At 46.4% G+C, this 11,603-nt stretch overlaps 1 protein-coding gene across 6 annotated transcripts in view; it reads left to right on the top strand.

Moving 5' to 3' along the window:
- Nucleotides 1-9,874: 9,874 nt before the first annotated feature.
- LOC129710817 (regulation of nuclear pre-mRNA domain-containing protein 1A-like) overlaps nt 9,875-11,603 on the top strand; it is a 66,815-nt gene continuing 65,086 nt past the window's right edge. For 3 of the 6 annotated variants that reach the window (XR_008725735.1, XM_055658075.1, XM_055658085.1), the window contains exon 1: nt 9,875-10,251. Coding sequence is in view for 4 of the 6 variants with exons in the window: in XM_055658075.1 (XP_055514050.1) it covers nt 10,101-10,251 (151 nt within the window). In the remaining 2 variants the exon portion in view is untranslated. The remainder of the gene's footprint in view (nt 10,252-11,603) is intronic. The other 3 variants (XR_008725739.1, XM_055658105.1, XM_055658097.1) reach the window with 2 other exon arrangements.

The following is an 11,603-nucleotide window of genomic DNA, read 5'->3' as shown; positions in this document are numbered from 1 at the left end:
AAGGTAGTCGAACATCCATGATCCAAAAATGCATACGTTTGCAACACTGTATTCGTTTTGTCAATCCATACCTGTACTGGTAAGATAGAAAAGATACAGGCTTCAACCCCAGCCCCAATATGAGCAGTTAGTTGAGGCCAGGTGACAGCATCACTAGTGGTTGGCTTCTCCTTCTGTTCCGTTTGCTTCGGCTCCTTCTCCTCTATTTGCTCTGGTAGCTTTTCTTCTATTTGTTCCGGATCCTCCTCTTCCATTTGCTCTGGTGGCTTTTTTACAGTGTAGTGCTTCAGGATGATATTGCTTGCACTTATAACAAATTATACGACTCCTACAGTCTCTCACCATGTGTCCTTTTTTCAAACATCCAAAACAGATTCCCTTCTCTTTCAAGAAATCCACCATTTCTTCATATTCTTTCTTCTTGAATCTTCAACACCATCTTATGGTGTGACCAACTACATCACATAACAAACAAAATCCTATTTGCTTGCTAGTAGGTACATCTCCTTTCATTCCGTCTGTCGTTTCCACAGGTATTATAGTGGTAGCAAAACTACTTTTCTTAGATTCTGATCTTTCTTCAGTTTTGGTAAAGGTAGAACCTTTGTTAGTTGCAATTGGTTTATGATCTTCTATAATCCCGTGGTGTGGCTCTAACATGTACTGTACTTCCTTGTCCAAGAAATTCACCAGGTCTGGTAGCCTGGCTACTTGCTTCCTCTCATCCAATATTCTGCCTGCTTCATCTCTCCACCTTTCTCTCAGTCTTCTGGGCAGCTTACTAATGATGACTATAGTATTACAGGTGCACAACCTTTTATCCGACGATCCAAATAACGAAAACCTCCGAATAGCGAAAAAAAATTCGGTCCTTGAAGAAAGGTCCTTGAAAACGTTCACCGAGGGCGGCCCGCAGAGGTGACAGCGGAACCTCCGGTCGGTCCCGGTCCTCGAAGAAAGGGGAACTAAATCCCCATTCATAAAATAAAAGGTGAGGGTATATTGCGCGGGAGGGTTAATAATTGACAATATGCTGCTGCCTGTCCGAGATCCCAGAGACCCACAGCCAGCAGCAGCCCAGCCCCGTTCCAACTACAGAGGAAAACTGCAAACTGGCCGGAGACGTCAGGACCACCAGAAGCCGCTCCCCGAGCTGCGCCCCCTCATCGGGACACCGACCCCCAGGCCCACTGCAAGCACGGAGATCCCAGATCAGCAACTCCAGCCCAGCCCCGCTCCAACTCCAGAGGAACACGCTCCCCGTATGGACAGAAGCTGATGGTGTGCAAGGGCCGTCGTGTTTTTGGGGTCGCGCAGCTCGGGCTGTGGGCGAACTGCCACTTGTCGCCGTAGCGGCCCATCGGGGAGCGGATTCCTCTGGAGTTGGAGGGGGAGTGGGGTATTGTGCTGTTTGATGGCCCCCTGCTATCCCAGGGACAGGGAGACAGGACGTTCACCGAGGGCGGCCCGCAGAGGTGACAGCGGAACCTCCGGTCGGTCCTCAAAGAAAGGGGAACTAAATCCCCATTCATAAAAGAGAAGCCGAGGGTACATTGCGTGGGAGAGTAGGAATCCAAAGACAAAGTTGAATTAGCGTTCACCGAGGGCGGCCTGCAGAGGTGACAGCGGAACCTCCGATCGGTCCTCGAAAAAAGGGGAACTAAATCCCCTTCATAAAAGAGAAGTGGAGGGTATATTGCCCGGGAGGGTATATCGCCTACCTGGAAGAAACCGGACACTTTTTCCAGGATGTCGTCTGCACACCAAAGCTCACCAGTTTATGTTTAAAGTTTTACTTAACGTTTATCTCGTCTTTATTATTTATTCGGGGGATTCAAGAATCCCCGAGCTAGGCCGCCTATGTATCGTGAGTCTACCGTGGGAACTCTTTAACTCAGGGAGGCAGCAGCAGATTGTCGCTCCCTTCAGTTTCCCAGCGACAGTCACCTGCCACGGGAGAGAGATCATGCACTGTTGTAGGTCTCCTTTGCACGTCGGTGTTTCTGTCTTTCTCCACTCATTGTTGGCCCCATCTGTCACCACCCCCATCTACACCCCTCTGCTTCCCGGCCATGTGTGTGACCCCTTCCCTCCCCTCTCCAGCTCCCCGCTCATTGCACCGGCGCGGGGGCTTTGTACTGTCTTCACGTCGGCGATGGCAGCAGATCGGTGCGAGTCACCGGAGACGTCAGGACCAATTGGACGTCGAGCACCAGGCCCACCGCAAGCACGGAGAACCCAGAGACCCACAGCCAACAGCAGCCCAGCCTCGCTCCAACTACTTAGGAACCTGGGTTGCGGATGACGGGGCGCAGCTCGGGGCGTCGTAGGGGCCCATCGGGGAGCGGGTTCCTGTTGGTCCTGACGTCTCCGGCCACCTGCCATCCTCCGGGAACTGTACCGCCCTTGCAGGAGAGTGGGGTTGTTTGCAGTTGCAGAGGGAGGGGGCAAGGGCGGTACAGTTCCCAGTCTCAGCTCCAGTCCAGGGGGTGGCCGGAGACGTCAGGACCAACGGGACAGCGACCCCCAGGCCCACTGAAAGCACGGAGATCCCAGAGACCCACAGCCTGCAGCAACTCCTGCCCAGCCCCGCTCCAACTCCAGAGGAACACGTAGGGGCAGAACCTGATGGTGTGCAAGGTACGTCTTGGGGTGGCGGATGAGGAGGCGCAGCTCGGGCTGTGGGCAAACTGCCACTTGGCGCCGTAGCGGCCCATCGGGGAGCGGATTCCTCTGAAGTTGGAGAGGGAGGGGGGTATTGTGCTGTTTGATCGCCCCCTGCTATCCCAGGCACAGGGAGACACAGCGGCTTTTTAGACTGGTGGGCAATCACTTCCAAAGTTCTGCCCACACAGTCAGTACACCTCTCCTACACTACATTTCATACAAACATTTATTCTGCAAGAAAAAACTACATTGAAGACTCAAACTCGCGACCGAGTAACTGCCGGGATCAAGACGCAAACTCGCGACCTTAGATCGCCTAAGGGCATGTAGCCCCGCTAGGGTGACATGAGTGCGGGAGGTGATTCAATGCTGCGGGCACATTTACAAATTGAGGAATTCATTCAACACACTGCATTTCATACAAACATTTATTCTGCAAAAAAAAACCTACATTGAAGACTCAAACTCGCGACCGAGTAACTGCCGGGATCGAGGCGCAAACTCGCGACCTTGCGGATATGAGCCGAGCACTCTACCACTGAGCCAGCCATTAAAAGATACGCTAAAAAAATTCCATTCCGAAGACCGACAAATTCTGAATTACGAAAAGTGTCTGGTCCCAAGGCTGTCGGATAAAAGGTTGTGCACCTGTACTTACAAGATTCATTTCCTCCATGTGGACGAGATTTTTCATCGAGCTGCAACAACCTCAAAGAAATATTGCATAATCACTCCATGCCTCCCCATCTTCTGGCTTGATTTCTTTCCAAGCATGGGCCTTCTCCATGTATGCGTTAGCAATCCTCTATTCATTACCAAAACGTTCTTTTAGTAACCTTCTTGCCTCTTTATAGCCTTGTCTGCCAGGCTCATTTTAACAACTTTCTACAAGTACCTGAACATCTCTGTTTGTGTATTTCACCAGAAATCGTAAGCGCTCCTTTTCATCCGTAATTTTCCTTTCTAATACTTCTTCTAATGCCCTTACAAAAGCTTCATACTGCAAAGGATCTCCATCATATGTAGGAATTTCTGCTGGTGGTAGAGTGAGAGAGGTATTTTGTCGAGCTATGATCTGGTTGAATTCAGCTCGCCTATTCGCCAATGCCAATAATCCATCCTGATAACCTTGGCTTGGCACCAACGGAAGATAGGCAGGCCTCTGTGACTCATACGGGCTTGCTGGAGCCTGTGCATCAGGCCTCGGAAAAGTGGACTCAGCTGTTGGTTTGTCCCGAGCCTCTCCAGTGGCTCCATAAGTAGTTTGTTTCGATCTAGCACCCATTTGCTGAGATTAAGTTTTACCCATGTTCTTCTGTTCCAATGGGTGTTCAAAGCTGTGAAATCCAGTGGACCTTGATTGTGGAATTGATCCAACTGCTAACTCAGTTGGAGCAGTTTTTTCTCTTGGTCTAGAGTTCATCGACTTCGTTGCTCTAGAGCTGCATCTTGAACCCTCACTTTCCAATATCTCCTTGCTTGATTTGACCACCACCATCTTTGTGCCTAGTTCCAGCTGTTCTTTTCGTCGCCTGATCTGCTCCTTTACCCGTTCTTCTAGTTGTCTTATCCATTTTTCTTGTTCAATATCATATAACCATATAATATAACCATATAACAATTACAGCACGGAAACAGGCCATCTTGACCCTTCTAGTCCGTGCCGAACACGTATTCTCCCCTAGTCCCATATACCTACGCTCAGACCATAACCCTCCATTCCTTTCCCGTCCATATAACTATCTAATTTATTTTTAAATGATAAAAACAAACCTGCCTCCACCACCTTCACTGGAAACTCATTCCACACAGCCACCACTCTCTGAGTAAAGAGGTTCCCCCTCATGTTACCCCTACACTTCTGTCCCTTAATTCTCAAGTCATGTCCCCTTGTTTGAATCTTCCCTACTCTCAGTGGAAAAAGCTTATCCACGTCAACTCTGTCTATCCCTCTCATCATTTTAAAGACCTCTATCAAGTCCCCCCTTAACCTTCTGTGCTCCAAAGAATAAAGCCCTAACTTGTTCAACCTTTCTCTGTAACTTAGTTGCTGAAACCCAGGCAACATTCTAGTAAATCTCCTCTGTACTCTCTCTATTTTGTTGACGTTCTTCCTATAATTAGGCGACCAAAATTGTACACCGTACTCCAGAATTGGCCTCACCAATGCCTTGTACAATTTTAACGTGTTCTTCAAGGCATCCACTTCTATTGAGAGCTTCAACTCCCAATCGAGCAGAAACCCTTGATACCGAACTAGCTACAGAACCAATTTTATGTCCTGATCTTCGTTTAGATACGTTCGAGATATTATCTCGTGGTGCAATCTCATCTTCCAATCCAGCACCTTTTGCATCGCACTTCCAGCTGTTATGCGCGCAAGTTGTGGTATAATTTCAGAAACCAATGAATATCTCCACCCTTGCTTCCCACCACTGGGTGTGTCTTTCGCGTTCTTCCCGAGGCAGCTGTGAACACAGCAGCGCATTTTGTTTCTTTCCAACCTCTAGGCAGAGATTGCATAGTTGGCCCAGATCAGATTCTACTTTGATCGCGTTCTTAACTGATTCCATTAGTTTCTTCTGTTTCTCAATTGATTTGGTAACTTGTTTCCATAACTTGTTTCTCTCTCTCTCTTAGTTTCTTTCAGATAGGTATTATCTGCTTCTTCTCGATACATGAGTTTTCTGTAGCTTTCAATTGACACTTTAACTTGTTCCCATATCGAGTTTTTCTCCTTCTTAGTTTCTTTCAGGTAGGCAGCTTGGCCTTGATTGAGCTTGACCTTGCCACCTTGTGGTTCCTTTGAAGTATCTATTCCAACCATGGATTTAAACAGGTCTTGACAGATTGCCGTCTTTAAATTGGACGAACAAAGTCTAATTCAATTTTGCTCCAATTTTGCGTAAACATCTTTTCTCAGGAACAATAACAAATTGGATTTCCAGACAACATCCCTCAACATCTACGAAGTAATAATGACGTTAGTTCAAAAGGAATGACTCTTATCTTGACTTCAAAACAATCCAAGGTCAGACATCTGGATTTCTCTAGGCACATGGAAAAAAACTTTATTGGCTATCTTCCAAGCCAACAGCACTAGCTTTCTGCAAAAGGCTTCCCAGCTTTAAAATTCAAGGTATAGTAGTCGTTCAAAATTTAAGCTTTTCGGCTTTTATTCAAAAGGAATAGGTCGATATCCACTCACGATTTTGTGATAATGTCTTCAATCTTCAGATAAGTCGTGTCACTGTCATTAAACCTCTAGGCCTTCTCTGGCCGAGATCTATTGTCTTCAATTCCTCTACTGGAACCGGTCTTCTGGCCAAAACCTCTTTCGAGATCCTACCCAAGTCTTCTGTCCCATTCTCTGGGACTGGCTCTCACCTCCTGTCAGAGGTATCCTTCGACTTTATGTAGTGGCAGATTTTTATATCGTTCAAGAGATTACTCCCTCTAGCCACTTAGGAGACTACATGGTTATAGGAGAATGTCGTAATACACATGTGAGCTCTCCATGAGACCTTCAGAGCTTCTTCACAGATAAATCTTCATAACACGGTCTTTTGATTAATAGTTTCTTTATTGTTGAAGAAAAACAATAAGATATACATCCGACCTTCTTCTCCGACTCGTACTCTTTAATCTTGTTCAAACTCCAGCATATCGCTTTAAACGTTAGAAAACTCCTCGTGTCTCGGTTACACTTCACATGGTCGAAGGGTATACCTTCCCCATGTAACTCTAAAACTAAACTAAAAACTAGGCTTCTGCGCAAGAAACCCAGCACCAAACACGCCCTTGACTACGTAATAAATCCCTCTCACATAATTACATGCAGTCTAAAGTTTAAAGACATATGCCATAATTAATGACACACAAAATGGCCAAATGGCCACTACAACTATGACAACATTTAAAAGACAGGTACATGGGCAGGAAAGATTTAGAGGCATATGGGCCAAATGTGGGCAGATGGACTAGTGTAGATGGGCACCTTGGTAGGCATGGGCAAGCTGGGCCGAAGGGCCTGTTGCTGTGCTATATGACTGTGACTGAATCTGACTATGGTAATAGCAGGGGTGTTGCTATAGTTACCACAGGGAAATATATCTCTGGGACCCCCTTTGAACTTCTCATGGTGACAGAACAGATGCTCCCCTTATTGTAGTGTGAATTATATCCATCTCAAGACCATGTAATGACTCCAAGAGAAATGCAGGGCGCTTCATCAACCACTATACCTGTCCAATTTCTAACCCACTGAAGCTTTTTGCTTCATTAAGCTGGAGAGACAATGGACATTTAGGCACAATATGCTCTAATTTGGGCCCTATATCTGAGGAAGGATGGGCTGGCTCTGGTGGGGGTCCGGAGGAAGTTTACAAGAATGATTCCAGGAATGAGTGAGTTAGCATGTGATGAGCATATGGCAGCACTAGGTTTGACAACACTCGCTGGAGTTTAGAAGGTTGAGGGGGACCTCATTGAAACTTACAGAATAATTAAAGGCATAGAGTGGATGTGGAAAGTATGTTTCCACTGATGGGAGAGTATAGAATCAGAGGTCATAGCATCAGAATTAAAGGGTGCTCTTTTAGAAAGGAGGTGAAGGGGAACCTCTTTAGCCAGAGGGTAATTAATCTGTTGAACTCATTGCCACATAGGGCTGTGGAGTCCAATTCAGTGGATATTTTCAAGGCAGAGATAGACAAAATTGTTGATTAGAATGGGAGTCAAGGGTTATGGGGAGAAGGCAAGAAATGGGATTAGGAGGCAGAGATTAGCCATGGTTGAATGGTGGAATAGACTCAATGGGCCGAATGGCCTAATTCTACTATAACTTGTAACTTGACATCATCATCAAATTTGAACACAGCCAGAAATCCCTCCATCTAGTGCCCGTTGCATGATGGTATGCTGTGATTTTATCCAACCAGTTCATAACACATTCAATCTTTGTTTGTAACAAAAAGCTGGATTAATTCAGCAGGACAGGCAGCATCTCAGTCTGGAAAGAAGGAATAGGTGATGTTTTGGGTCAAGACTAAGGGTCTCAACCTGAAACGTCACCCATTCCTTCTCTCCAGAGATGCTGCCTGTCCCGCTGAGTTACTCCAACCTTTTGTGCTCCACTTCACCCGGTCCCGCTTCACCCGGCCCCACCTCACCTGGCCCCGCTCCATCTGGCCCCATGTGTGGGCGCTGTCGACCCACAACCCCTGACAGTGCAGCCCACAGAGGGAGATGGGCGGAGGGCAACGCTGATATCCTGGGGGGGGGGGGGGGGGGGGGGGGGGGGGGGGGAGGGGGGGGGGCTGTCTCGAGGGATGTGCTCCTTCGGCCGCTTACACCTTGGGGCTTGGGTTCAGAGCAAAGATACTAGAGCATTTGGTTCTGAGCACTCAGTCACCCAAATAAATAACCCTACAATATTGCAATCAAATTGTTCTAACTGAGTTTGCTTTATTTAGCGAAGGCTTATCGAGATGGTGCTGTCTCTCTGGACACGACAATGAATGCGCCTATTAGTCGCGGATTGTAAAAGACGCTACAACATGAGATAAAACCAGTTTAAACATGAATCCTTCCCGCTTTCAATGGCAGCACCCACAATTATTTATAGCGCAAAAAATGATCATTTCGGCGTTTTTTAACAGGGAAGAAATTACGTGTTTCGTGTGTTAACAGTGTATACCGAGGCCGCCATGTCCTCCACATGGATTGCGCTGCTCCGTGCATCACGCCTTTTGCCCCGATGACCTTACGGGCAACCCCCCAATAATAGGTTTAAACCAGCATCTGCAGTTCCTCTTACACAATCTTTGTGCAGGCTGGTGTCAAGTTGTGTTATCACTGCAACACTGTTCTCAATCTTTCTGACTGCAAGGGCCCATATCTCACCTCCAATAAGTTTTCTTCTGGAGGAGTGCAAATCAACTAGACAAATAGGAGTAATAAACAATGACATTAAGTAGGTATGTTACAAAACTTACCTTCAGCGGTGCTGTAATTCTGCCACTGGCCGTGCGTGCGATTTTTGCACGTTTGAGTGGGAGGGGGAGGGGGAGGGGGACGGGGTTAAAACGGGTTTTTTTCCTGACCTGGTCCTGGATTGTATTTGTTGGAGTGCAAGATTTTGCTAAAGAATCGTTGCTACGGTTGTTCTGTGTGGTTTTTAAAAACAATTCACCCGACAAGTTAATTGCTGGAATGATTTTAAAAGCAGCTTCTGAAGCCGTCAATGCCGACAACTGGGATGGATTTTATGGAGGACCAGGTAAAAGAAAGTAGTTTATTTTTATGTATAAAAGTGTTTCTTAAGATGTATTTAATTCACATTTTAAGTTGCGAAATAGTTCCTCCCGAAGAACCGGCAGTGTATTTGCTGCAGATATGGGGGTATAAATTCACCGCATCCTCAACGTTCTAAATGGTCCCGTTCCAGAAAATCCCACTCGCAAGCTGATTTAAATGAACATTAATTTACAGGTATTAAACATTAAATTCCTTCAATTTGGCTTATAAACCCATGACAATGAGATTCAAAAATTATGTTATATTCTGAATTCTTGTGTGAATGTTATTTGGACACTTAGGCTATTTAAAAATGTTAATCTATTCTTAAGAAATGGATAGATGTTTAGATCTGGTAATTGAATTTTGGAATTAGCTACAATTAGGTAACTAACTAATTATATGCTTTAATTTCAAGTAATCTAAGTAAGATTGTTTCATATTTGTTTCAGAATGCTTCAATCTATAATAACTGAAAATGTCTTTCATTTCTCTTAAACTTTAAGAAAGTTATGGGCTTTGAAATGTTCTCGATCACAGCTTTTGTGTTGTCAATGAAAAAGCAAGATGCCAATTTCCGAGTATGAAAATGGCCATAATTTGTTTAATACTGAAGATAGGAAAGTGAATTAGGTGTCAAATTAAACTTATTTTTATGCTTTATCTGATGGGATAAATTACTTGATTTTTAAAATCTCAAAATGTTGTAACATTGCTACATTGAGATGAAGTTTTGTTTGGATTGCCTTTCTTCATTTGATTTGATTGAACTTCCTCATTGGTGCCTGAAACCATGGTTACCATCCAGTCACGGTCGGCGACAGCGTCGGCCGTTGTCTAGCCGACGGCGAGAGCGCGCTGACGTCAGGCCGGCACCGGGAGCGCGCTGACGTCAGGCCGGCGCCGGGAGCGTCAGTGGGGCCGCCGCCGCCGCCATCTTGGCCGGTGCGGGTTGCTGGCGCTGAATCTTTGTGTTTGGGGGCGTGGGGCGGCGGGCGGCTGGAGGAGACAACCCCCGCGTCCGTGGGGCGGCTGGAGGAGACAACCCCCGCGTCCGTGGGGCGGCTGGAGGAGACAACCCCCGCGTCCGTGGGGCGGGCGGCTGGAGGAGACAACCCCCGCGTCCGTCGGGGAGCATGTCCGCCTTTTCCGAGTCCGCCCTGGAAAAGAAACTGTCGGAGCTGAGCAACTCGCAACAGAGCGTGCAAACTCTGTCGCTCTGGCTGATCCACCACCGCAAACACTCCAAGACCATTGTGCTGGTGTGGCACCGGGAGCTCAAGAAAGGTGAGGCGGCTCGGCCCGGCTCGGCCCAGCCCAGCCCAGCCCAGCCTAGCCCGGCCCGGCCCGGACACCGGCGCAAGGGCACCGCTGCTGCAGGACGTTCACACAACTCCGTCTACCCGCCAGCTGCCCGGCCGCAGTGGACTCGCCGAGTCTGGAGTCTGCTCAGCAGCCCTACATCACACGCGGCTGGAGGCGGTGCCTTCCTGTATCCATACACACTTGCTGGGTGTTTTAATCTGCTGCAGCGGCGGCTCCCTCCACATTCATTTTGTTACAAAATTGTACTTAATTTTGGTCTTCTTTACATTGTCATTCTTTTATTTTAAAAGTTCACGGCATTTCGATGCACCATGTCAGACTGCCATTGAGTTGTCTAAATATTGCCACTTATTTTGATACACCTTAGTTGTCTTCACGTACTCCGTTAAAATGTATTTCATTCTGATACGCTATGTATTTACAACACATTGGCCTTAAATGGTCCATTTCGTATAGTATAAATCTCGGGCTCCTCGCGAGTGTTAATAAACAACATTACATATTCAACCATTAGGCATGAACAGTGGTGAAGTTTAGGGAAAGAGTTCCAGAGTTTGGGGGAGCTACAGTCGTGGCTACCAGTGCGAGAGTGATTATTGAGTGTAGGGTTATAGAAGTGTAGATGTCATTGAGGTTTGTAATGCGAGTACCTTAGACTGGGGATCTTAGTGTAGGCTGTTGCTTAATAGGGCACTGAAATAGACTCTGACTAATGATGCTAGAATCTTGAGCAAAACACAAAGTGCTTATGTGTATAATGTGATCAATGTTTTCAAGAGAGTGTTAGATTTAGCTCTTAGGACTAAAGGAATCCAGGATATGGGGAAAAAGCAGGAACGGGATACTGATTTTCGATGATCAGTCATATCTATTTTTCTATGTTTCTATGCTGGAGTAACTCATTGGGTGAGGCATAATTTTGGTGAGTGAATGGATTGGTGACTTTTTGGTTTGAGAACCAGACTCCATGATATGATTTTTTTTTTACTTGCATTTAGCAAAGTATGGGATAATTAGGGACTATCAGCAATGGCTTTATCCATGACAGGTCATGTCTTATGGACTTTGTCCAGATTTTTTAGGAGGTACAAAGGTAATTGCTGAGGGTAGGGCAGTGGATGTTGTTTACATGGATATTGGCATGGCATTTGATAAAGTCCATCTCAGTCGGCTGAACCATAGATGTGATCCATGGTAACTTGATTGTTTGGATTCAGAAATGTCTGGAGGTCCATGACCAGTGGAGTTCAGAAGGAATCTGTGTTGGGACCTCTGTTGTTTGTGATATATAAAAATGACTTAATAATAAATGC

This window comes from Leucoraja erinacea, chromosome 2 (assembly GCF_028641065.1).
Source record: "Leucoraja erinacea ecotype New England chromosome 2, Leri_hhj_1, whole genome shotgun sequence".
Taxonomy (NCBI): domain Eukaryota; kingdom Metazoa; phylum Chordata; class Chondrichthyes; order Rajiformes; family Rajidae; genus Leucoraja; species Leucoraja erinaceus.
The sequence above is the reverse complement of the archived record's forward strand: the minus strand, read 5'-3'. Positions and strand labels throughout refer to the sequence as shown.